Here is a 27,807-nt window from a genome sequence, read left to right as displayed (position 1 = left end):
TCCTCCACATTTCATGCCAAACCACTTTGTTGCCCTGTGTTATTCTTTCTTTGCCTCCCATTCTCCCCTCCTGATTGCAGATACAGGCGATCGCACCTCTTCAGCTCTTGACACTGAAGGACCTTAGAAAGGAGATGAGGAGAAATTTACTACTGGGGCAGTCACAGTGGCACAGCGGTAGAGTTGCTGCCTTACAGCGAATGCAGCGCCGAACACCCGGGTTCGATCCCGACTACGGGTGCTGTCTGAACAGAGTTTGCACGTTCTTCCAATGACCTGCTTGGGTTTTCTCCGAGATCTTCGGTTTCCTTCCCCATTCCAAAGACGTATAGGTTTGTAGGTTAATTGGCTTCGTAAATGTAAAATTTTCCCTAGTGGGTGTAGGGTAGTGTTAATGTGCAGGAATCACTGGGCAGCACGGACCAAGTGGGCTGAAGTGAGGAGGAGCGAGATGGCAGCCCTGCCGGCAGTCTGTTCGTTTTTTTCATCCTTTTTGTTATTTTTATTGTTTGTTTAAAGTTTGTTTTAATATTCTTCTGTTTGTTTTATGTGGGGGTTGGGGAGGGGGGGGGGGGGGGGGACCTTTTTTTTTCAGGTTCTTACATTCCCGGAGCTGTGATCAAGTTTAAGATCACATTCTCCGGGCTCTGCGGCCTACCATCGATGGAGATGAAAGCCACCTCGGACTGTTGTGTGCCCCACCGCGGGGCGCAGACTTACCATCGGAGCGGATCCCTTGCCTGGGATTGCTCCCACTGCGGCCTGCTGACTTACCATCAAGGGCTCACAGTCTCGGGAGAGGCTAGTCAGGATCTCCAATGCCACAGAAGGTTCTTCCAGCCCCAACGCAAGGTTTGATCGCCCAGAGCGGGGGAGCTGACATCGCCCTGATGCGGGAGCTGAACGCCTCGACACGGAGGGCCCAAACGCCGCCGGCTACGGGAGTTAAGACCATCCCATCAACGGGGGGCTCGAGGCCCCCGACCAAGGAAGAACAACAAGGGAAGAACTTGGAACTTTATTTTCACCTTCCATCACAGTGAGCAATGTGTGTAGTCACTGTGATGGATGTCTATGTTAAAATGTGTTTTCTGAGTCTGGTGCCTTTTTTAAATTGTATGACTGATATGGCCAGTGAATTTCACTACACCAATTGGTGTATGTGACAATAAATGAACTTATGAACTTATGAAGGGCCTGTATCTCTAAACTAAACTAAGCTAAGCTAAACTTTCGCCAGAGGGTGGTGAATCTGTGGAATTCATTGCCACAGATGGCTATGGAAGCCAAGTCATTGGGTATTTTTAAAACAGAGATTGACAGGTTCTTGGTTGGTAAGGGTGTCAAAGGTTCCAGGAGAATGGGGTTGAGAGGGAAAGATAGATCAGCCATGATTGAATGGCGGAGTGGACATGATGAGCCAAATAGCCATATTCTGCTCCAGCAACTTAAGAACTTATGAGATCAAGAGTCAAGTCGGATGTGTTTTATTGTCATATGTCCCTAAAAGGAACGATACAATTCTTACTTGCAGCACCACCACATATTACTCTGTAAAACCCATAATAAACAACAGAGAAAGATCAACATGGGTTTTTTTTTTTAATGGGCCGATTGGCCTAATTCTGTTCCTGTGTCTCATGAACTTATGAACATTACACTTGTAGAATTAATTTCAGTGCTTACCTTTCTCCATTGCGGTGACCACCATTTTGTAGATTCTTTCCTTCTCCGCGTCAACATCACCATTTACAAAAATCTCCCCAGTTTTGGCGTTAATCTTGAACCATTTGCGTGGATCGTGTGTTAGATGATAACTAAGCAAAAAACAGTCCATTAGCATCAGTTCACACAGTCAGAATAACATGCAGTTCCTCACATAAACCACACTGTGCAATTAATAAATACTGGAAGAAAGCAATTTTGTACTGATAGTTTGTACAAGGCTTACTTTGATTCGAAGTAAAACAAAAGTACTGTAAATATTCAATGTGTCAGGCAGCAGCTGTGGGGAGAGAAAGTTATGGGCCCGTCCCACTTAGGCGATTTTTTGTGCGACTACAAGCGACTGCCGCAAAATTTTCAACATGTTGAAAATTTTTCGGCGACAGTGGCGACAATTTTTACTGTCGTAGTTTGTCGTAGATTGTCGCCAGGTGTCATAGGTGAATGTTCAAGAAGGAAACATAGAAACATAGAACATAGGTGCAGGAGTAGGCCATTCGGCCCTTCGAGCCTGCACCGCCATTCAATATGATCATGGCTGATCATCCAACTTAGTATCCCGTACCTGCCTTCTCTCCATACCCCCCTGATCCCTTTAGCCACAAAGGCCACATCTAACTCCCTCTTAAATATAGCCAATGAGCTGGCCTCAACTACCTTCTGTGGCAGAGAATTCCAGAGATTCACCACTCTCTGTGTGAAAAATGTTTTTCTCATCTAGGTCCTAAAGGATTTCCCCCTTATCGTTAAACTGTGACCCCTTGTTCTGGACTTCCCCAGCATCGGGAACAATCTTCCTGCATCTAGCCTATCCAACCCCTTAAGAATTTTGTAAGTTTCTATAAGATCCCCCCTCAAGCTCCTAAATTCTAGCGCGTACAAGCCGAGTCTATCCAATCTTTCTTCTATGAAAGTCCAAACATCCCAGGAATCAGTCTGGTGAACCTTCTCTGCACTCCCTCTATGGCAATAATGTCCTTCCTCAGATTTGGAGACCAAAACTGCAGATGCTGGAAAATCGAAGGTAGACAAAAGTACTGGAGAAACTCAGCGGGTGCGGCAGCATCTATAGAGCAAAGGAAATAGGCAACGTTTCGGGCCGAAACCCTTCTTCAGTCGTAGGTGAATTCCATTAAAACTAGTCCCTGGCACTCGCCTAAAGAGTCGCCTAAGTGGGACAGGCACATGAATGACACAGGACAATTACCTTGCGGGGGAACTGATGATATATCATCTATGTCAAATCTTTTTAAGATTTAATCCATATGGAGTCATACAGGTCTTTCCGCCCATTTCTCTCGCCGACCAACATACCCCATCTAAACATCCCTTTGACCAGTATTTGGCCTACATTCCTCTAAAAATGTCCTATACACTAACCTATCTAAATGCCATTTAAATGCTGTTACAGTACCCCCCGCAATTACCTCCTCAGTCAGCTAATTCTACATACCCACCACACTCTGTGTGAAAATATTGCCCTTCAGGTTCCCATTAAATCTTTCCCCTCTTGCCTAAACATAGGGTCATTAGTTTTCAGTTCCCCTGGGCATTCACTCTATTCCTATTCTAGGAATCTAACTATTCCTGTCATGGTTTTAGTCTATTCAGTCTATCTATTCCTGTCCTGATTTTATAATATCTATAAGATCACCACTTATCCTCATGCACTCCAAGGTATAAAGTCCTAGCTTACCCAGCCTCTCCCTATAGCTCTCAGGCCCTTGTGTCCTGGCAACATCCTTGTAACTTTTCTCTGCGTTCATTCTAGCTGTCCAGATAATCCACAAACTCGCATGGCTTTGGGATGTGGGAGGAAACCGGAGCACCCGGAGGAAACCCACACGGTCACAGGGAGACCGTGCAAACTCCACACGAACAGCACCCGAGGTCAGGATCGAACCCGGGTCTCAGCAGCTCCACCTGCTACGCTGCTGGGCTGACCCGACTTCCAACTGAACAGATTGGCAAATGGTTTGTTTTAGTAGTGGCTTGTTTTAGAAATGAACAGCTTAATGGACAATTTTACTCATTTAGAGTTACCCATCCATAGAGTCTTACAATGTGGAAACAAGCCTTTTGGCCAAACCTGCCCACACCGGCCAACATGTCCCAGCTACACAGGTCTCACCTCCCTGCATTTGGCCCATATCCCTTTAAACTTGTCTTATCCACTTAGCTGTCTAAATATTTCTTAAATGTATCTTCCATACAACCTGCCTTAACTACCTCCTCTGGAAGCTTGCTCCATACACTCATCACCCTTTGTGTGAAAAAGATACCCCTCAGGTTCCTATTAAATCTTTTCCACCTTCACCTTAAACCTATGCCCTCTGGTTCTCATTTCCCCAACTCTGGGCAAGAGACTCTGTGCATCCACCCAATCTATTCATCGCATCATTTTGTACGCCTCTATAAGACCAGCCCTCATCCTCCTGCGTTCCAAGGTGTCCCAGCCTGCTCAACCTCTCCCTATAGCTCAGACCCTCGAGTCCTGGCAACATGCTCATAAATCTTCTCTGCGCCCTTTCCAGCTTGACAACGTCTTTCCCAAAACATGGCGCCCAAAACTGAATACAACACTCTCAATGCAGCCTCGCCAATTGCAACATGACCTCCCAACCTCTCTACTCGATATTGGCAGCCTTGTTTCTAACATTCACATGTTGTGACCTGCCACCAGCAATTTGTTGCCCCGGGACTGGGCTTTGAAATGTTTCCTTTACTGGCAACTCCCTCAATAGAAATTGAAAGCACCTACAATAATATGAAGCAATAAAATCCACACAGCTTACTGGTACAGCCATCTGCGATGCCACACGTTGCATTTCCAGCTATGATCTTTTTGCCATTCATTTAGAATCATGGGGCGGCACGCTGTCGCAGCAGTAGAGTTGCTGCCTTACAGCGCATACAGAGCCAGAGACCTGGGTTCGATCCCATCTACGGTTTCTGTCTGTACGGAGTTTGCACGTTCTCCCCGTGACCTGTATGGATTTTCTCTGATATCTTCGGTTTTCTCCCACACTCCAAAGACGTACTGGTTTGTAGGTTAATTGGCTTGGTGTAAATGTAAAAATGTTCCCTATTTTTGTTTTGTATATTTTAGAGATACAGAGCGGAAACAGGCCCTTCGGCCCACCGCGTCCGCGACGACCAGCGATCCCTGTACATTTACACTATCCTATGCACACAATGGACAATTTACACTTATACCGAGAATACAAACCTAAGCCAGTTAACCTACAAACTTGCACGTCTTTGGAGTGCGGGAGGAAATCGAAGGTCTCGGAGAAAACCCACGCAGGTCACGGGGAGAACGTAGAAACTCCATACAGACAGCACCCGGGTCTCTAGTGTGTGTAGAATGGTATTAATTTGCGGGGATCATTGGCCGGTGCGGACTCAGTGGGCCAAAGGGCCCGTTTCCACATTGTATCTCAAAACTAAACAAAACTAAACTAAACTAAACTAAGATGAATCAAAGGAAAGGCATCCTATCCATCTATCCCACCAGGACCCCAACACTGAGCCCGTTTCCCGATTAAAATTCGCGTTGTGCTGGAAATCACTTGCTTTATCTATTGTATTCAAATGTGTAATAGAGGAATGATTCATATCCTTTATACCATTCATAAGCACACCAACCCCCTTCATTAAAAATACCTCCTTGCTCCACAAAGATAATACCACTCCCCTGTAGTCACCTTTGCCCTAGAGAAATAGTCATCAATAGCCTTTGTCACAAATATTAATAGGACACTCACCAGCTCACCAGCAGTCATAGGTTCAGAGGTGATAGGAACAGAATCAGGCCATTTGCCCATCAAATCTACACCGCCGTGGTTGATCTATCTTTCCATCTCAACCCCAATCTCCTGCTTTCTCCCCATAACCACTGACATCCTTTGCCCCGCTCCTCCTCTCTCCCTGCCTACCACCACCTCCCCACCACCATAAGACTGAAGAAGCATCCTGATCCGAAATGTCACCTATCCATGTTCTCTAGAGATGCTGCCTGACCTGCTGAGTTAAGGGCCTGTCTCACTTTCACAACCTAATTCACGACCTTTTTTACTCGTGGACATTTTTCATCGTGTTGCAAAAACGCCCCGACCTACTTGATGCCACGAGTACCTACGACTAGCATCACGACCTGCTACGACCTACCTACAACCCCTGCACACTAGTTCCATCCTACACACTAGGGCCAATTTATAGATGCCCATTAACCAACAAACATGCATGTCTTTGGAGTGTGGGAGTAAAGCGGAGCTCCCAGAGAAAACCCATGCAGGTCGCAGGGAGAACGTGCAAACTCCGTGCAGACACCACCCGTAGCCAGGATCGAACCCGGGTCTCTGGCGCTGTAAGGCAACACCTCTACCGCTGCGCCACCCTGCCGCCATGATGGAAATATCACTCCATATCAATAGTTAATGATCTCACCTGATTTATATCAGTGACGGCTTCCACTGAAAGTAGACACAAAATGCTGGAGTAACTCAGCAGGTGAGGCAGCATCTGTGGAGAGAAGGAATGGGTGACGTTTTGGGTCGAGAAGAAGGGCCTCGACCCGAAACGTCATCCATTCCTTCTCTACATAGATGCTGCTTCACCCGTTGAGTTACTGCAGCATTTTGTGTCTACTTTCAATTTCATCCAGCATCTACAGTTCTTTCTCACATCGTTTCCACTGATACCAGCTTAAATCTAAATCGTATTCTTAATTATTCTTTGTGACTTTGATTTTTGGATGGTCTAGGATTCAAGTGTTATGTGAACGGTCGTCCAGGAAAGTGAAAGACCAAAAACAATGATCAGGTCATCCACGATCTTATTGAATGGCAAACTGGTTTGAAGGTTCCTGTTCTTATTCGTTTTGTTCTTATCTACATGTTGATTTCCTTGCCAAGTGTATCAATGACTTTGTAACCACATGTTATTTTAACGACAGAAAGATCATTCAGCTTCTTAAGATTTTCAAAGCAATCAAATTTTCAAGCAATCAAACCCCCTGAATAAGTAGTATTATTTCATACACTTCCCCTTCCGTCTGCTATACAACATTTCAAACCAGGTCTATGTATTCTGGTTTAGAGTCTAAAGAAGGGTCTCGACCTATCCACGTTCTCCAGAAATGCTGCCTAACCCGTTGAGTTACTCCATCAGTTTGTGTCCTTCTATGGACCCTGAATACCCACGGTCAAAAGGTCAATATTTCTATTTTATTCTGCTATAAATTCTATTACAGGCACTGATAGCATCTTGACAAAAATTGAGTTGTTAAAATCATGTTGGTACCTATAATTTTCAAAGATATTTACAAATCAATGAGGACACCGATTCCTTTTAACAAAGTAATCAATATTCTATTAAATATCTTTCGTGGGAGTTTTCTTTATTGACCCATTTTTAACCTTTAATAACAATTCAATAATAACCTGAATCATAACTACCTAAGTGAACTGTTACCAATATTTATGTATATGTGTGTGTGTGTGTGTGTATATATATATGTGTATGTGTATATTTGTGTGTGTGTGCATAGTGTGTGTGTGTGAATATATATATATATATATATATATGTGTGTGTGTGTGTGTGTATGTACAGTAGTTGTCTATGTCTACATATATGTATACGATTATGTGTATATATGTGCGTATATGTGTGTGTGTATATATATATCACTGTATATCTGTATATCTCTGTGTGTTCATTTATATATATATACATATGCATATACACATATGCGCACGCACACACATATATACATACATACATATATATACACACACACACAGGTAGACACAAAATGCTGGAGTAACTCAGCGGGTGAGGTAGCATCTCTGGAGAGGAATTGGCAACGTTTCGGGTCGAGACCCTTCTTCAGACTGTGTGTATGTGTACATCTGTGTGTGTGTGTGTGTGTGTGTGTGTGTGTGTGTGTGTGTGTGTGTGTGTGTGTGTGTGTGTGTGTGTGTGTGTGTGTGTGTGTGTGTGTGTGTGTGTGTGTGTGTGTGTGTGTGTGTGTGTGTGTGTGTGTGTGTGTGTGTCCATGTATGTTCCTGAAAAGAAATCATAGCTGTTTAGTACCTTATGTTACCACCTTCAGGATCAAAAGCCTCCACCTTAAGCAAGAAATCTCCTTTGGAGGCATTTTCAAATGTCGATACGTGATATAAAGGCTTCTTGAAACATGGCGGTTCATCGTCATCGGTCACATTAACAAACAGTAAAGTGAATGAGCTAGTGTTGTAGTACACTCCAGTGACCAATGGTTCAGGGTTTGTCGCACTGATGTTTAATCTATAAACTGGATGTGTTTCGAAGTCCAGGCGCTGAAAGAACAGAGTAGTGGAAAATGAATAGCTCAAAAGAGACTTTTACTCATTGACTAAAATCTTATTGCTATCTGTAAGATTCACACAACAAATGTTACTGATGTAGTTGCTGTGTGATATTAATAAATGTGAATAGTATCCATGTAACAAACAAACATTCTTTTTTTTCTAAATGATGCATTATTTAATTCACCTTTTACTGTGTTTAGTTTTAGCTCTAGAGATACAGTGTGGAAACAGGCCCTTCAGCCCACCGTCCATGCCGGCCATCGATCACCCGACCACACTAGTTCCATCCTACACACTAGGGACAATTTACAGAACCCAGTTTAGACTTTAGTGATGCAACGCGGAAATAGGCCCTTCGGCCCAACGGGTCCGTGCCGACCATCGATCACCAAGCACTAGTTCTATCCTGCACACTCGGGACAATAAACAGAAGCCAATTAATCTGCAAACCTGCACGCCTTTGTAGTGTGGGTGGAAACCGGAGCACCTGGAGTAAACCCATGTAGCTGCAGGGAGAACGTACAGACTCCATACAGACAGCACCCGTAGTCATGATTGTAGTGGCCATTTGGCTTAACTTAGTATGTTATGAATTATGGCATTTGCCTTTAAATTTTGTCTGCCTGTACTGATGTGGGTGGGATTTATTACGCAGTCGGCATGTTTGCTGCTGGGATTCTTGAGCAGAAGCTTGGCGGTTTTTAGTTTTCGATCAGAAGGAGCATGGAAGAATGGCATAGCTTTCAACCATGTCAGGGCTTTCTACCATTTCGTAGCCACATGCCGGAGTTTGACTATGAGTAAGATTAAAATGTACTCAAACAAGGAAGAAGTTTGGATGAATATTTCACTGTTTTACTTGGACAATTAATCGACAAGAAACTATTAATCAACTGTGTTTTGAAGATTTATCTTTGGATGGCTTTGAATGTCTCGTGGAGAGCTCCCATGCATAAAGACGCTATCTCCTTACCCCCTTTGTCTTCAACATAATGGCTAGAGGAAGAAATTCCTTGAACGATATAATAATCCACCACTACAATGATCGAACCCGGGTCTCCAACGCTGTAAGACAGCAACTCCACTGCTGCGCAGCTGTGCAGTGCTTGTATAAATATTAGCAAATCCTGCATTGTTGAAAGGTTCATGCATTTTTGGCCTCTTGCCCTCAAAAGCAACTTCTCGTGCACTGTCCTTATTTTTTTCCTTTCAATGGTTCAATGGCACTTTATTGTGACATGTACCCAAGTCAAGTGAATTTTATTTAGATATACTCTTCAGTGACAAGTCTTCTATAATTAAGGCACAATCATACCAAGTGTAAGAGTGTAAGATAATAGACCAAACTGGAGTCAGTTCAAACCAAAGCTCTCTGGATTCTTTCAAGAGAGCTAGACTGAACTCTGAAAGATATGGGGAGAAGGCAGGAACGGGGTACTGATTGTGGATGATAAGCCATGATCACATTGAATGGCGGTGTTGGCTCGAAGTTGGCCTGCATCTATTGTCTATAAATCAGTATAAGTACCTTTGTGTCCCAAAGATTGTATCAATTTCCCAAGACACATCCTTTAACATTCAACTCTATCATTTATCAAAATCAATGCATCATATACCATAATTTGCCATCTAACTTTACCTGATGTATCACACAGTAAGACTTACTTCACTTGATGTTGAGGAGAGAACTGCAGATGCTGGTTTACATCGAAGATAGACACAAAACGCTGGAATAACTCAGCGGGACAGGCAGCATCTCTGGACAGAAGGAATGGGTGACGTTTTGTATCAAGACCCTTCTTCAGACAGGGTCTCAACCCAAAACATCACCCATTCCTTCTATCTGGAGTTGCTGCCTCTCCCGCTGAATTATTCCAGCGTTTTGTGTCTATCTTAATTTGATAAGAAATAAAAGATTGATGCAGCATTCCACAAACTGTGTTACGCAAAAACGATGTTAATCTTGCATCATGTGGAAGAAAGAACTGCAGGTGCTGGTTTAAACCGAAGATAGACACAAAAAGCTGTAGTAACTCAGCGAGATAGGCAGCATCTCTGGAGGGAAGGAATGGGTGACGTTTCGGGTCGGGTCTGAAGAAGGGTCTCGACCCGAAACGTCACCCATTCTCTCCTTCTCTCCAGAGATGCTGCCTGTCCTGCCTGGTTACTCCAGCTTTTTGTATCTAACTTCGATTTAAACCAGCACCTGCAGTTCCTTCCTACACACCAGGTACATGGATAGGCCAGGGATATGAACCGAATGCAAGCAGGTGAGACTATCTTTAATCTTGCATCACCTTTGATGATCACATTATAAATACTTACCCTGGATAATCGTACAAAGCCTTTATTTGTACGTTCTTCGGTTACTATTTTGAACGTTCCATTTTCATCTCCATCCACAATCGTGTACAGTATTTCCGAGCTTCCTGTTAAAGGCTCATCGTCATCTGTAGCCTGGATTTCCATTACAAAATGGTCTAATTGAGTGGTTTCTCGTAAAGTGATGGGACCATACTAGGAGAAAAAAAAACAGAAAACAGATAAAGCTGAGGCTCTATAAGGTGCAGGTCAGACCACATTTGGAATATTGTGAACAATTTTGGGCCCCATATATGAGAAAGGATGTGCCGGTGCTGGAGAGGATCCAGAGGAGGTTTACGAGAATGATCCCAGTGGGTTAACATATTAAGAGCGTTTGACGCCACTGGGCCTGTACTCGCTGGAGTTTAGAAGGATGAGGGGACACCTCATTGAAACTAACCGAACAGTGAAAGGCCTGGATAGAGTGGATGTGGAGAGGATGTTTCCACTAGTGGGAGGGTCTAGATCAGAGGCCACAGCCTCAGAATAAAAGGACATACCTTTAGGAAGGAGATGAGGAGGAATTTCTTTAGTCAGAGGGTGGAGATTCTATGGAATTCTTTGCCACAGAAGGCTGTGGAGTCAGTCAATTGATATTTTTTAAGGCAGAGATAGATAGATTCTTGATTGATACAGAGTCAGGGATTATGTGGAGAATGCAGGAGAATGGGGTTGATGGAAATACAGATTAGCCAAGATTAAACGGCAGAGTACACTTGATGGGCCGAATGGCCTAATTCCGTTCCTGCCGCTGATTAACATAAAGACATTGTTGCATGCATCATCTACAACAAATTGCTTTCATAAGTTCATGTTCATAAAGGATAGGATCAGAATCAGGCCATGCGACCCATCATATTTACTCTACCATCCAATCATGGCTGATCTATCTCTCCCTCTTAACCCCATTCTCCTGCCTATTCCCCATAACCCCATGACACTGCTTTCTGCTGTATCTTTGAGACTGCAGGTACCCAGTGCAGGCTTGATAGGGGACATGCAAGGATGATGCTTCCCCTAACCAGGGTTGTCTCGAACCAGGGGTCACCCTCTCAAAGTTCTGACATGGTGAGAAGTTAAAGCAAGGTAGGACTTTCAGAGTGAATGCTGGAGCGCAGGGGAGAGTTATGGAGCAGAGGGATCTCGTTGTATCTCCAAACCAATAGTTCTTGGTGTACAACTCCATGGTCCCCTGAAGGTGGTATCACAGGTGGATACGGTGATGAAGGCGGCTTTTGGTACGTTGGCCTTCATCAGTCAGGGCATGAAGTATAGACGTTGCAACATTATGTTGCAGTTGTATCAGACGTTGGTGAGGCCACACCTCAAATGTTGTGTTCACTTTTGTTCACTCTGCGACTGGAAATACATCATTAAACTGGAACGAGTACGTAAAGGATTTATGAGGATGATTTGAGTTATAGGGAGAGGTTGCAGAGCTTAGGGCCATATTCCTTGATGGAATGGGTTTAGAAGAATTGGGGGGTGGGGGGGGGGCGGGGACCTCATTGAAACGTACCAAATAGTGAAATGCTTGGATAAAGTGGACATGAAGAGGATGTTTCCACAAGTGGGAGAGTCTAGGACTAGAGGTCACAGCCTCAGAATTAAAGGACGTTCTTTAGGAAGGAGATGAGGAGGAATTTCTTTAGTCAGAGGGTAGGGATAGTGTGGAATTCTTTGACACAGAAGGCTGTGGAGGTCAAATCAATGGATATTTTTAAGGCAGAGATAGATAGAATCTTGATTAGTGCAGGTGTCATGGGTTATAGGGAGACGGCAGGAGAATGGGGTTAGGAGGGAGAGATAAATCAGCCAAGATTGAACGGCGGAATAGACTTGATGGGTCGGATGGCCTAATTCTGCTCCTGTCACTTATGACTTTATAACCTTGTGATGGGTAGGAAGGAACTCTTAGAGGTGTGCAAAATCATGAGCGCTATAGATCGTGTGAATAGGGCGAATCATTTTCCCTGGGACAGGGGATTAAGAACTAAAGGGCACAGAGTTAAGGTGAGAGGGAAAAGATTTAGCACGAATCGGAGGGGCAACATTTACACCCAAGCGGTGATATGTGTTTGGAATAAGCTATTAAATGGAGTGGTTCAGCCGGGTACAACACCGATGTTTAAAAGTCATTTGGAAGGGTTATACAGATAGGTTTAGAGGAATCAGGGCCAAATGTGGGCAACTGGGTCAAGCTCGGATGCGGCATGGATGAATTGGACCGAATGACCTGAAGATTCACTGACTCTAAAACATGTTTAGATATGTAAAAAGGAAAAGATTAAAAAGTGGGGCAGTCCAGAACCAGAGGTCACAGTTTAACAATAAGGAGTAAGCCATTTAGAACGGAGATGGAGAAACACTTTTTCACACAGAGAGTTGTGAGTCTGTGAAATTCTCGGTCTCAGAGGTCGGTGGAGGCCGGTTTTCTAGATACTTTCAAGAGAGAGCTCTTAAAGATAGCGGAGTCAGAGGATATGGGGAGAAGGCAGGAACGGGGTACTGATTGTGGATGATCAGCCAAGATCACAATGAATGGCGGTGCTGGCTCGGAGGGCCTATTGGCCTACTCCTGAACCTATTGTCTATTGTCTATAATAAGGGGTAAGGCTATTTAGAGCTGAGATGAACAAAACCTATTTCACCCAGAGAGTTGTGAATCTGTGGAATTTTCTGCCACAGAAGGAAGTGGAGGCCGATTCACTGGATGTTTTCAAGAGAGAGTTAAGGGCCTGTCCCACTTTCACGACCTAATTCACGACCTCTGCCGAGTTTGCCCTTGACTCGTACTCGCAGCATGGTCATCATGAGGCCGTAGAAGGTTGTAGTTAAGTCGCGATGCTAGTCGTAGGTACTCGTGGCATCACGTAGGTCGGGGCATTTTTCTAGCCTGATGAAAAATGTCCACGAGTAAAAAAGGTTGTGAATTAGGTCGTGAAAGCGGGACAGACCCTTTAGATGTAGCTCTTAGAGCTAAAGGAATCAAGGGATATGGGGTTAAAGCAGGAACGGGGTATTGATTTTAGATGATCAGCCATGATCATATTGAATGGCGGTGCTGGCTCGAAGAGCCGAATGGCCTATCCTGCACCTATTGTCTATGTTTCTATGTTGCTATAAGGGGGCGAGGAGATGAGAAAAACTTTCTTTACTCATCCGGTAGGCGGCGCGACTCTGGTCAGCAGCGGCCTCTGAGAAATGGGGGGTGTGGTGTGGGGGGGGGGGGGGGGGGGGGGGACATTTGAATCTCTCCCTGCATTGGAGACCCGACCTTTTCTCGTCGGGTCTCAGTTGTCGTTGGGGGCCGCAACGAGGAGCGGCCTCCAACAGGAAGAAGCCGGGGACTCAGGCGCCGACTCACCTCACTGTCGCGGAGCTGGCCGAGACCGGAGCGGGTGGAGCGGTGGAGGAGCGCTGCTGCTGCTGCCACTGCTGCTGCTGAGTCGGAGGCTGCTACTGCGGGTCTGCGGACGGCGGCACCGGGAGCCCGCGGATCCCTGGAGGGAGACCGCTTTTCGGGGCTCCTGCAACGGCGACTTCTCCCGCCCGAGTTGTGGGGTTGAAGAGCTCCTGGAGCGGGGCCTGACACCACTGCCCCGCGCGGCTTGGAATGGCCGCGGGACTCCGCGAGCGCACGCCGGGGGCTCCATCATCAAGACCCGGTGTGCGACCTCGCACCACCCGGCGTGGCTTTAATGGCCGCAGGACAATCGCCATCGCCAGCCGGGGGCTTTGACTTTGACTCTGACATCGGGGTGGGGGGGGGGGGGGAGAGTGCAGTGGAGAGATAAGTTTTTTTGGCCTTCCATCACAGCTATGTGATGGATGTTTATGTAAAATGTAATTATGTTGTGTCTGGGGTCTATTTGTGTGTAATGTATGGCTGCAGAAACGGCATTTCATTTGGACCTCCAGGGGTCCAAATGACAATTAAATAGACTATTGACTAGAGAAATGAATCTTAGGAATTATCCACCCAACTGGGCTGTGGCCACATAGCAAAACATCCACATCGCGGGGCTGGGAACTGGAAGTATCCCGAGCTAATCCTGCTACCACCATCATCTATTACAAGTGATGGCTCCCACTGATTGTCACCGGAAGCTTGCGTCCTTTTCAAGACCGACGATGACAGCGATGTCAATATTTGAAACATGGAAAATGGACAGGAAAGAAAAAGTCTGGGCTGTGGAGATAGAAATAAATGGATTTTAGCCATCAGGAGAATCAAATGATACAAGCTCAGTTCAGTTACGTGGCCAGCCGCGATCCTCTTGAATGGTCAAGCAGCCAAGGAGGGCCAAGAAGGGCAGAATGGCCTTCTCCTTTTGTTTCTCACGTTGTTCCTTTGGATCGATCAGCGATGTGGAGAGGGCGGACGTATGCTGCATGGGCAACAGCCTGTCCTCCATATGACATCACCTAGGCTTGCATCCGACCAGGATGCATCACCCATGGTCAGTCATGACCGAGAGGGGCCTACTACTGCGACTACTGTCACGATAAATATATGGCCTGATACAAAAACATTCATAAACTCCGGTTTACAATCAGGCCGTGCCTTACATTTAACCGCTTAATACCCCCGGCATCCCAAACCATTCATTATCCAGCGACTGTTTCAAATAATCTTAGATTAATTTGACATTTACCTCCATTTTTTCAAAGATAGGGATCTTGTCGTTGATGTCAATGACGGAGATATTGACGACGCATACGGTGCTTAGACCTAGAAATATTTAAAAAACGTAATTACAAAATAGTCTTGATTTAGAATAGGACAAACTCTCCATGAAATAGAAACCACCCCTAAATTAACCTGGTGTTTGCCGACATTTGAGCATCCGGATGTTGAGGAATAATGGCTTCAAACCCAGAGCAGGATTCAAGGGCAGAACTATTCATTTGGAGACAAGATTTCAAATCTTGGCATGTCATCTGAGGAATTTACATTCGATTAGGTAGGTTTTCTCCGGGTACTCCGGTTTCCTCCCACATTCCACAGGCAGGTGAGTTTGTAGGTCTGAAGAATGGTCTCGACCCGAAACGCAACCTATTCCTTTTCTCCAGAGATGCTGCCTGACCCGCTGAGTTACTCCAGCCTTTTTGTGTCTGTCTTCGGTTTAAACCAGCATCTGCAGTTCCTCCCTACACGGGTTTGTTGGTGAATTGGCTTCTGTAGATTGTCCCCTTGTGTGTAGGATAGAACTCGTGTACGGTTGATTGCTGGTCGGCGCAGGCTCAGTGGGCCGAAGGGCTTGTTTCTGCGTTGTGTCTCTAAACTAAACTAAACTGATTTACCAATTCTAACCCAATTAGATGAGGGACATGACGCCCAAGGGGGTGTTTTTTGGTCACGTTGCCATTTAGAACGGGGACGAGGAAACACTTTTACACACAGAGAGTTGTGAGTCTGTGGAATTCTCTGCCTCAAGAGGGCGGTGGAGGCGGGTTCTCTGGATACTTTCAAGAGAGAGCTAGAATGGGCTCTTGAAGATAGCGGAGTCAGGGGATATGGGGAGAAGGCAGGAACGGGGTACTGATTGGGGATGATCAGCCATGATCACATTGAATGGCGGTGCTGGCTCGAAGGGCCGAATGGCCTACTCCTGCACCTATTGTCCATTGTCTATTGTTGCATTGAAGGAACTGGATATGGTGGAGGATGATCCAGTGAATGCGGAGGTTGGTGTGGTGGAAGACAATGATATGATTCCCTTTAGTATTACCCCCAAATAACAGCAGCCTGGTTCAGGCCCTCCGTCCTTGCCAAGGGACATTGTGTAGCGAGACCTGAATGCTCCACAAGGGGTGGAAGATTGCAACCTTCACATGGTCCGCCCTGTTTCGACTAATGCAATCAACTACACGTGCACAAACGGAAGATCAAATAGAACAAGTTGTCCAACAACTTTAGGTTGTGCACGCCACATGAAAGAAGAAGAAGAAACCTCCACAAGGGTTCTTCCTGGATAGCAGCATATGAAGCAAGATGAAAATGCATGTTGCTAATTCCCAATCCACAGCCCTCTCCTAGTCCGTAGCAGCTCCAACTGAGCTCCACAAGCTAAAATCGGCTGCCTGAAACCACAGGCAAAAAAATAAACAGGGCGACTGTCGCACTTAAACCGGTTTAAGAAACATTTAAGACAGACACAAAATGCTGGGGTAACTTGGCGGGCCAGGCAGCATCTCTGGAGAGAGAGAATGGGTGATCTTTCGGGTCGAGACCTTTCTTCAGACTGATTAAGAAACATTTAAACAGGTACATGGATAGGGTAGGTATAGAGCGATGTGAGCCAAATGCAGGCAGGTGGGACCAGTGTCGATGGGGCATGTTGGTCGGCGTGGGCAAGTTGGGCCGAAGGGCCTGTTTCCATGCTGTATGACTATGACTCTAAGATCAGCTCCAAAAGTAAATGGCTCAATTTTGCGATCCTTTCGACCAATTTACCATAGAAAGGATGTGGGAATTTTTTTAAATTTGATTATTGTGCTTTTAAGTAGCATAGATTTGTATTGTTCAGAAAGAACACCAAGAAAGAACACCAAGGTGTTAAAACGTGAAGGTGGACAAAAATGCTGGAGAAACTCAGCGGGTGAGGCAGCATCTATGGAGCAAAGGAAATGTTTCAGGCCGAAACCCTTCTTCAGACTGATGTGAGAGTGGGGGGGGGGGGGGGGGGGGGGGGGGGGGGTGAAGAAGAAAGGAAGTGGGGGAGCCAGTGGGCTGAGGGAGAGCTGAGAAGGGGAGGAGAAAGCAGGGACTACCTGAAATTAGAGGTCAATGTTCATACCGTTGGGGTGCAAACTGACCAAGTGAAATATGAGGTGCTGCTCCTCCAATTTACGGTGGTCCTCACCCTGGCCATGGAGGAGGCCCAGGACTGAAAGGTCGGATTCGGAATGGGAGGGGGAGTTGAAGTGCTGGGCCACCGGGAGTTCAGGTAGGTTAATGAGAACCGAGCGGAGGTGTTGGGCGAAGCGGTCGCCAAGCCTACGCTTGGTCTCACCGATGTAGAGCAGCTGACATCTAGAGCAGCAGATGCAATAGATGAGGTTGGAGGAGGTGCAGATGAACCTCTGCCTCACCTGGAAAGACTGCTTGCATCCTTGAATGGAGTCGAGGGGGGGGGGGAGGTAAAATGTAAATGCATTTTGTTCTGCTGAAGTATTCCAGGAGACTATAAACAATAAGCATTGTATTACTTTGTCTAATTGATCAATATCTTTTCATACTGTTCACTGTTTAGGGAGATCCCTGGTCACAGGTATTTAAAATGGAGGATGGATGATCAGTGGTTAGCATGGACGCAAGGGTCTGTTCCCACTTGCCGATTTTTTCGGCGACTGCCGATGTCCTTGACTGACGTATCAGGGTCGCTGAAAGGTGTTGACCTTTTCAAAATCCAGCAGCGACAAAAACAAATGTCGCGACACTTGAGGAAGCACCGCGCGTCATTACGTTGTCACGCAGCCCCACGCCGCTCAACGCCGCAACCTTTTCGGTGACCTGATACATCAGTCAATGATGCCGACAGTCGCTGAAAAAATCGCTAAGTGGGACAGGCCCTTCACTGTAACTCTAAACTAAACTAAACTAAACTAAACATCTCCAGTTTGTTTTCCCTAGCTTGTTCTTGTCAAAACATGAGCATAATCAGGAATCCTGCAAAATCATGGTGATCAACATTTTGCAAACCTGTATTTCTGAAAAATCCCTCCAACAGCACTTTAGAGGAGAGTCCTGAGATTCTGCAGATGCATTGCTAATATCAATGAGCCATAGAGTCATACAGCGTGGAAACAGGCCCTTTGGCCCAACTTGTCCACACCGACCAACATTTCCCATCTACACTGGTCCCACCTGCCTGCGTTTGGCCCATATCCCTCTAAACCTACCCTATCCATGTACAGTATCTGTCCAGATGTTTCTTAAACATTGCGATAGTCCCTGCCTCAGCTATAGCTCATTCTTAGTTTAGTTTAGTTTAGAGATACAGCGGGGAAACAGGCCCTTCGGCCCACAGAGTCCGTACCGACCAGTGATCCCCGCACATCAACACTGCCCTACACACACACTGGGGACAATTTACATATACACCAAGCCAATTAATCTACAAACCTGTACATCTTTGGAGTGTGGGAGGAAACCGAAGATCTCAGTGAAAACCAATGCGGGTCATGGGGAGAGCGTGCAAACTCCATACAGACAGCACCCGTAGTCGGGATGGAACCCGGGTCTCTGGTGCTGCAAGCGCTGTAAGGCAGCAACTCTACCGCTGCGCCACCGTGCCGCCCTGTAAATTGTCCCCATGAAATCTTTCCCCCCCTCACTTTAAACCCATGTCCTCTGATTATCGATTCCCCTACTCTGGGCAATAGACTCTGTGCGTTTACTCGACCCATTCCTCTCACGATTTTGTACACCTCTAGCAGATCACCCCCTCACCCTCGCATACTGTACCGCACTAGTTTTAGGTAGTTGAGATTCATACAAACCTGCCGCATCTCCCAATTGATCTGTGGCTTGGACTCTTATAATGTAGTCGGGTGCATTTTTCTTTTCCAGATTCCCATTGAAACGTTGGATATGTCCATCAAATTCACCAATCTTGAACATGTCAGGTTCAGGAATTTTTGGCTCTTGATCAATGATTTTATACTTCAGCATGGAGTTCTTTCTCCCATCTTCATCAAAGTCCTTCACAATTACAGTTCCAATAACGCTTCCTGAATTTAGAAAATGTGTAAATATATATATACTTCATTAAAGCTCACCATTTACTTAGAGCGTAGAACATAGGTCTGGATAGGGTGGATATGGCAAGGAGGTTTCCACTTGTGGGAGAGTCTAGGCCCAGAGGTCACAGCCTCAGAATTTAAGGATGTTCTTTTGGAAGTAGATGAGGAGGAAGTTCTTTAATCAGAGAGTGGTGAATCTATGGAATTCTGCCACAGAAGGCTGTGGAGGCCAAGTCAATGGATATTTTGAAGGCAGAGATAGATAGATTCTTGACTAGTACAAGTGTCAGGGATTACAGGGAGAAGGCTGGAGAATGGGATTGAGAGGGAGAGATGGGTCAGCCATGATTGAATGGTGGAATAGACTTGATGGGCCGAATGGCCTAATTCTTCTCCTATCACATGGGTTACACTCACCTCTTTGTTCATTTTCTTGCACCTCAAGGAATGTCACTCGTTCTTGACAAAGTGGTCTATTGTCATTGATATCCTTAACAGTGACCACAATTTCCAATGGGTCCTCCAGCCGTTGTCTTTTCTTATCCAGAGCGAATGCCAGCAGCACATACTAATCACGTAACAAAAAATGAATACATTCAATGATGAGGATTATTATGGTTCTGTCCCACTGCGGCAACCTAATTCGCGAGTTTAGAAGAGTTTAGGAGAGTTTGAAAAAATGTCATGTTGAAGACATCCTTCGACTATGTAGAAGACCTCCTTCAACCATGTTGAAGACTAGCTTCGACTAGCTTCGGGAAAATTAGACACCAAATAGCGGAGAGTGAAGGCGATCTCCTTCGATCTCTTTCGACCCCCCTTCGACCTTGTTGAAGACTATCTACGACTACCTTCAATTACCTTCGACTGCCCTCGATTACCTACGACTCACGTGCCGACCTACTACGACCTACTTTGACTTAACCTATGAGTAAATAAGTATCGATTTTTTCCATGGCGACCTTTTTTTACTCGCGGGCATTTTTCAACATGTTGGAAAATACGCCACGACCTAGCGGGGACTACTCTCCAGCATGAAGGAAAGTTACAAAGCCCTCCTCGGACCTCCAAGGACCTCGTATCAACCAAGCTGCGAGTTTGAGTCGAGGACAAACTCGCCAGAACTCGCGGATTAGGTCACCGCTGTGGGACTGCCAGTAGATAGAAAAACATAAACATGTTGAGATCACAATAAATATTTTGTTATGCAAATAATCGAGCAAGATATAATTGTCTTATCATGTAAATTCTTAATGCCATGATGGCATGGTGGAGTTGCTGCCTTACAGAGCTTGACACCTGGGTACAACCCTGACTACAGGTGCTGTCTGTACGGAGTTTGCGCATCCTCGCCGTGACCTGCGTGGCTTTTCTCTGGGAGCTCCGGTTTCCTCCCACACTCCAAAGATGTAGGTTAATTGGCTTTGGTAATATTGTAAATTGTCACTAGTGTGTGTAGGATAGTGCTAGTTTGCAGGGATCGCTGGTTGGTACAGACTTGGTGGGCCGAAGGAGCACTATTCTACACACACTGGCCAATTAGCCTACAAACCTGCACGTCTTTGGGGTGTAGGAGGAAACCAGAGGACACGGAGAAACCCTAAGTGGTCACAGGGTGAATGTACAAACTCCTTACAGACAGCACCCGTAGTCAGGATCAAACACGGGTCTCTGGCATTGTAAGGCAGCAACTCTACCGCTGTGCCACTATGCTGCCCTTAAAAGAAAATCCTCGGTAACAACATTTATCATTGTATCCATTGGAATTGGTGAGTTAATTTTATACTCAGGCAGGAGCCTTGCCTCCTATTTTTCAACACCTATCTTATCAAAATCTATTTAATTTCTAAACTGTACATTAGAGTTAAGTGGCTTTGGTAATAACTTGATTGACTCGGTTAATTGGCTTTGGTATAAAATTGTAAATTGTTCCTAGTGTGTGGGACCAGAGGCTATAAGCCTCAGAATAAAAGGACGTACCTTTAGAAAGGAGATGAGGCGGAATTTCTCCAGTTAGAGGGTGGTGAATCTTTGGAATTAATTGCCACAGAAGGCTATGGAGGCCAAGTCAGTGAATATTTTTAAGGTGGAGGTAGACAGATTCTCGATTAGCACGGGTGTCAGGTGTGATGGGGAGAAGGCAGGAGAATGGGGTTGAGTGGGAAAGATAGATCAGCCATGATTGAATGGCGGAGTAGACTTAATGGGCCGAATGGCCTGTTTCTGCTCCTGGAACATAACAACATGTGATTACATTCTTGAACATCCAATAAAACTTTGCGGCATCTCAGAAAGTAGTTGGTCCTGTGACATAATCCAACATTTCCAGGTACTTACTTCACTAATCTCTTCTCTATCCAGTGGTTTTGTCACATTAATGTCACCGCTGGCATCAATTACAAATGGAAAGTCGGGATAATGCCTCTTGTCCTTTGGCTTCAGCTCATATATTGCACCAGGTTTATTCCACTGCACCTACATTGAGAAAGAAACAATGAATGCTCGCATTTTCCTACGACGTGGAAGAGTAGTAAATAGGACACAGACACAAAATGCTGGAGTAACTCAACGGGACAGGCAGCATCTCTTGATAGAAGGTGTGGGTGACGTTTCCAGTCGAGGCCCTTCGTCAGCTCGACCTGAAACACCACTCATTCCTCCAGCATTTTGTCTCTATCGTCGGTTTTAACCAGCATCTGCAGTTCCTTCCGACAACAGTAGTAAATAGGAGATCAGTTCAGTTGTCGCGTGGGCCCAGGTACAGTGAAAAGCTTTTCTTGCGTGCTAACCAGTCAGCAGAAAAACAATACATGATAACAATTGATCCGTTTACAGTGTCTAGATACATGTTTAGTGCAGGGTGATAGAAATAGAGATTTAAGAGTGTGGAACGATTGTAATTATGAGTTTGTTGATCTGCTTCTGCGGCTGGCACGCAAATAGTCGCCTGGGTGGGGCGCCATCTTGGATTCAGAATGCTCTCATTATTTTAATAGAGGGCATAAAGTCAGGCAAGTATATTATCCTTCATCTTCATTTCCACACCTGGCTACAAAAAAAGGCAACTTAACAATTAGTTCAAAAACTAGATACGATATCTTTGTTCCATTAAACTCCCAGTCCCAGTCCCAGTTTACGCACAGATTTTTCGTGAAATTTTTCGTGAAATCGCATCGCAAACATCGCAAACATTGTCTCCTTTATTCGAAACAAGCAATTATTCATTTAGTTATCTCAGTCATCGTTTAATTACTCATTTAATTACTTCATTCTATTTATCTCCAAAAAGAATTGCGCTGTTGACACGAGGAGAATTGCAGATGCTGTTTTGTTTTTTTAAAGATGCAAAGTGCTGGTGTAACTCAGTAGGTCAGCCAGCATTTCTGGAGGACATTGATAGGTGATGTTTCGGATCAGGACCCTTCTTCAGACTGTCTTAAGTGGGAAGCTGGAAGAGAGGAAGGGCAGGACAAAGCCTGGCGAGTGAAAGGTGGTTACGGGTGTGGGGTGTTTTAGATAGACCTGTGATGAAAAGCCAGAAGGTGTGAGATAAAAGGATTGAATATCAATCAATCAATCAATCAGATTTATTCATCAGATACACAATAAAATTCAGTGAAATGAACTTTGAAAATGAATAGGTGTGAATTGTGAAGCCAGATGAGAGAATATAGGTGGAAGGGGAGGGGAGAATGGCGAGAATTGGGTGCACGTCCAAGTGGGACACAGGGAAGAGAGGAGAGGGGAGGTTGGGGGTGGAAGGAATAAAGGGGTGATTTGTTTGTAGGTTTGTTACCTAAAATTGGAGAATTGAATGCTCATCCCAATGTTGATTTTGATTCAGCAGTGGCGAAAATCAATTTATTTTGTATTCTTGACAATATTATGGTAGATGTAAAACCACTTGCTTCATGCCTCTTTGGTATTGATCTTTGCTGGGGTGTAGGAAAGAACTGCAGATGCCGGTTTAAATCGAAGGTAGACACAAAATGCTGGAGTAACTCAGCGGGTTCGGCAACATCTCTGGAGAGAAAGAATGGGTGACGTTTTGGGTCGAAACCCTTCTTCAGTCTTTCCTTCTCCTTTCCTCCTGTCCAACGCATTCCTTCTCTCCAGTGATCTTTGCTGGAATTAGTTTACAGCAGGATGGACAGAAGCTAGTGTAGCTGCCACAATGGCTCGTGTTTCCTCCCACCACGCGACACTGAGGGACCACGATCCTCTGTTAAAATCTACTCAGATTTATTACAGATAGAATGTTTGGGGGAAAAAAAATTATGCCAGGTTTGCTCAATGTAAGAAATTATGCCAATTATATAATCATCTTTAGTTTAGTTTAGTATAGAGATACAGCACGGAAACAGGCCCTTTGACCCACCGAGTCCGCACCGACCAGCGATCCCCGCACACTAACACTATGCTATGCATGCTAGGGAAAGTTTACAATTTTTACCAAGCCGATTTGCCTAAAAAACCTGTACGTCTTTGTAGTGCGGGAGGAAACCAGAGAACCCGGAGAAAACCCAGGCAGGTCACGGGGAGAACGTACAAACTCCGTATAGACAGGACCCATAGTCAGGATCGAACCCGGGTCTCTGGCGATGTGAGACAGCAACACTACGCTGTGCCACCGTGCCGCCCCTATAATAATGTATGTGGGTGGAGTGAAGAAAGCACAGAATTGCCCCCCTTTGTATGATTGGAAAAATGTCATGAATAAAATATATTTGGGAATTAAAAGTTGTTTCACGTCCGAATGAATTTACGTGAAAGTCCACGTTACAGCGTTAAGAATAACCAAACCTCTATAATCAGACTTGGAATGTTTTCTCTGGAACGCCAGAGGTTAAGAGGAGACCTGATGGAAGTATATTAACATTATGAGGTCATAGACGGTCAGGATGTTTTCCACAGAGTTGAAATATCAAATATTAGAGGGCACAGCTTTAAGGTGAGAGGGTCAAAGTGTAATGGAATTGTGAGGGGCACGTTTTTCACACATTGGACTGGTGCCGGGGTGGTGACACGGTGGAAGGCTGGGGAGGTCAAGTCAATGGATATTTTTAAGGCAGAGATAGATAGATTCATGATTAGTACAGGTGTCAGAGGTTATGTGGAGAAGACAGGAGAATGGGGTAGAGAGGGTGAGATAGATCAGCCATGATTGAATGGCGGAGTAGACTTGATGGGCCGAATGGCTTAATTCTGTATCTATCACTTATGAACTTATGATAGTGGCATTTATGAAGCTTTTGTATAGGCACATAAATATGCCAGGAATGGAGCAGGTAGATGAGATTAGTTTGTAGTGAGATTATGTTCCAGCACGATCATTGTGGGCCAAAGGGCCTGATACTGTGCTCTATTATTCTATGGTCTATATTTCATTGTAACTAAAGTCCCATTTGGGAGAACTGCCCAATGATATATTGATTTGCTCCTAGTTTGATTGTAGGTTAATAACCAAGATGGTATTAATTGGCCTAATTGCGTACTATGCATGTTGACGGTGTCATTACATGTGCAAACAACACTGGGGAGGAAACATAAGATTAGCTACCAGGACACTGTACACACAGGAGTGTATAAAGAGAAGGTGGGACTGGGGTTGGTAAACAGCATCCATTACACACTCAATGATTAGAACAACACACCAGAGGCCAGTCTATTAATAGAAGAGCAATGATAAACACAGGGCAAGTATGCCTGTGGTAAACCAAGGCACATCTGCAGAGCAAACCCCCTACTGAGGAAGAGCAGGAAAAATAAATGATGGGCATGTAGTCTGAAGAAGGGTCTCGACCCAAAACGTCACCCATTCCTTCCCTCCAGAAATGCTGCCTTCAGCATTTTGTGCCTTGGATTTTGGATATTGGTTTGCCAATGGAGACAGACCCCGTCACACTGCTTCGGCCTGGCCACCAGCATACTCAAGGACCAGTGCCACCCCGGTCACCCCCTCTCCTCCCCTCTCCCGTCAAGTGTGAAAACGCACACCTCCAGATTTAGGGGCAGTTTTGTTGTTCCCAGCTGTTCTCAGGCAACTGAACCATCTCTCACCAGCTTGAGAGCGTACCTGACCTCCCATGCACCTCATCAACCCTCGGACTATCTTTAATCGGATTTTACTGGACTGTTTTACAGTTGGATTGTGATCGTGTAGAGTCTTTCCGCTGACTGGATCGCACGCAAAAATAATGCTTTTCTCTGTACCTCGGTGCACATGACAAGAATAAACTAAACTAACATAAAGATGGGCCCAGTTGACTATCGTTGTTAGTTTAGTTTAGAGATACAGAGCGAAAACAGGCCCTTCGGCCCACCAAATCCGTGCCGGCCAGTAATCCCACACACTAACACTATCCTACACACACTGTGGACAATTTACAATTTCACCAAGTCAAGTAACCTACAACCCAGTACGTCTTTGGAGTGTGGGAGGAAACCGAAGATCTCGGGGAAACCCATGAGGTCATGGGGAGAACATGCAAACTCCGTACAGACAGCACCCGTAGTTGGGATCGAACCTGGCTCTCTGGCTCTGTAAGGCAGCAACTCTACCACTGCGCCGCCGTTAACAGGATAATTGGCTTGGTATAAATGTACAAATTGTCCCGAGTGTAGGATGGTGTTAATGTGCGGGGATCGCTGGTCAGTGCAGACTCGGGGGGTGGGGGGGGCGAAGGGCCTGTTTCCACGCTGTATCTCAGAACTAAACTAAACTTATCTTGTTTTCCCTCTTTCCTAGATTCACCTTAAATTTAAAAATCAGTTTCACTTTCCACAGGCGGTGCCCAACCTGTTAAATTTATCGAGCATTTTCTGACTTATTACTACATGCCGAAATGAGTCAGTCTCAGATCCTGTCACATAAATGTTGACCCAGTTAGTTACACAACCTGTTATCACCACTGTTCCTAGGCTGCACTGATCTATGTTCTATGTGTCATCCATTATTTGTCTCGGTCTCCAAGCCCTCAGCTCATTCTCTCTCTACAAATGTTCAGTTTTTAGTTTAGCTTAGAGATACAAGGTGGAAACAGGCCCTTCGGCCAACCGAGTCCACGCAGACCAGCGATCCCCGCACATTAACACCATCCTACACACACTAGGGACAATTTAAATTTGTACCAGTCCAATTAGCCTACAAACCTTTACGTCTTTGGAGTGTGGGAGGAAACCGAAGATCTCGGAGAAAACCCACGCAGGTCACGGGGAGAACGTACAAACTCCGTACAGACAGCACCTGTGGTCAGGATCGAACCGGGGTCCCTGGCGCTGTAAGCTCTGTAAGGCAGCAACACTACCTCTGCGCCACCGTTCCGCTCTTAGGTCTTAGCTTTTTCTCTGCGCACAAATGCAGCTGAACTGCTGAATATTACCCAAAATCTTCAGGCTTTTGCCTTGGTAGCTCGCCTTGTTTGTGCAAGTTTGAAGTTAATTTTAGAAATGTTACCAAGATTGCGGCAAGCCGATCTTTATCGCTGAGTGAAAAATGGGATAAACGCCTTTATAATGGACGATGACGAATAAAATAAGGAGGAGGAAGTGTGTGATTCAGAGTAAAGTGACTGAAACCAAAAGTCAGAACATGAAACTGAACACTTTAGCGCCTTTAAAGTCTACAATAATGCAATTAATTCTAAACGATTAATACTCCCCACTATATATTTTGCACTTTGGAAGAAGGCAGCTTAATTGACCATCATGAATAATAATTTCTTTTTCGAGTACATATTCTGCTAATTCGCAGATAATTTTTTCTGACAGATGAAATGGCCAATTATTGCGTAACTGCAGCAACCATAAAAAATAGTTGGGAAATTTACACAAAATTGCTTTGCTTTGGGTTCCTCCCCTTTATCTCATAATTACTCATAATCTAAGACCAAAATACACTCAGACATGATTATTTTTTCAGGAAATGTTCAGCCACTTTTAATTCTGACACAGCAGATAACCACCAGTCAGTACAGCAACATTAACATGGAGACCAAGAGAGAGCTTAATAGACAGTCTTAAAGACAGCGGAGTCAGGGGAGAAGGCAGGAATGGGGTACTGATTGTGGATGATCAGCCATGGTCACATTGAATGGTGGTGCTGGCTCGAAGGGCCGAATGGCCTACTCCTGCACCTGTTGTCTATTGTCTATTAATGGAGACCATTAATGGTGGTTCAGCATTTGGAGTATTGTGTTCAGTTTGGTCACCCTGTTTTTGGAAAGATGTTGTCAAGCTGGAAAGGGTGCAGAGGAGATTTACAAGGATCTTGCCAGGACCTGTGGACCTGAGGGCCTGAGCTATAGGGAGAGGTTGAGCTGGCTGGGACTCTATTCCTTGGAGCGCAGGAGGCTGAGGGATGACCTTTCAGAACTGTGTAAGATCATGAGGAGTATAGGCAGGGTGAACGCACAGAGTCTTTTAACCAAAGTAGGGGAACCAAGAACCAAAGGACATTGGTTTAAGGTGAGAGGGGAATGATTTAATAGGAAACGTTCATGCTCAGAGGGTGGTGGGTGTATGGAACAAGCTGCCAGAGGAGGTAGTTGTGGCAGGTACTGTAACAAGCTTTAAAACACATTTGGACAGGTACATGGATAGAGTCATAAGGTG

The 27,807-nt window shown here is 45.2% G+C and overlaps 1 protein-coding gene across 1 annotated transcript in view; it reads right to left on the bottom strand.

The window, feature by feature from the left end:
* cdh17 (cadherin 17, LI cadherin (liver-intestine)) overlaps positions 1-27,807 on the bottom strand; it is a 113,937-nt gene that overhangs the window by 30,453 nt on the left and 55,677 nt on the right. The window contains exons 8-14 of the mRNA XM_055633583.1: positions 21,532-21,669; positions 19,612-19,762; positions 18,952-19,182; positions 15,102-15,178; positions 10,405-10,596; positions 7,823-8,067; positions 1,687-1,817 (exon numbers count right to left, since the gene is read on the bottom strand). Of these exons, the coding sequence (XP_055489558.1) occupies positions 1,687-1,817; positions 7,823-8,067; positions 10,405-10,596; positions 15,102-15,178; positions 18,952-19,182; positions 19,612-19,762; positions 21,532-21,669 (1,165 nt within the window). The remainder of the gene's footprint in view (positions 1-1,686; positions 1,818-7,822; positions 8,068-10,404; positions 10,597-15,101; positions 15,179-18,951; positions 19,183-19,611; positions 19,763-21,531; positions 21,670-27,807) is intronic.

Source organism: Leucoraja erinacea, chromosome 4 (genome assembly GCF_028641065.1).
Source record: "Leucoraja erinacea ecotype New England chromosome 4, Leri_hhj_1, whole genome shotgun sequence".
In the NCBI taxonomy this organism is placed as follows: Eukaryota; Metazoa; Chordata; class Chondrichthyes; order Rajiformes; family Rajidae; genus Leucoraja; species Leucoraja erinaceus.
Note: the sequence above shows the minus strand (reverse complement) of the source record. Positions and strands in the feature narration are given on the sequence as shown.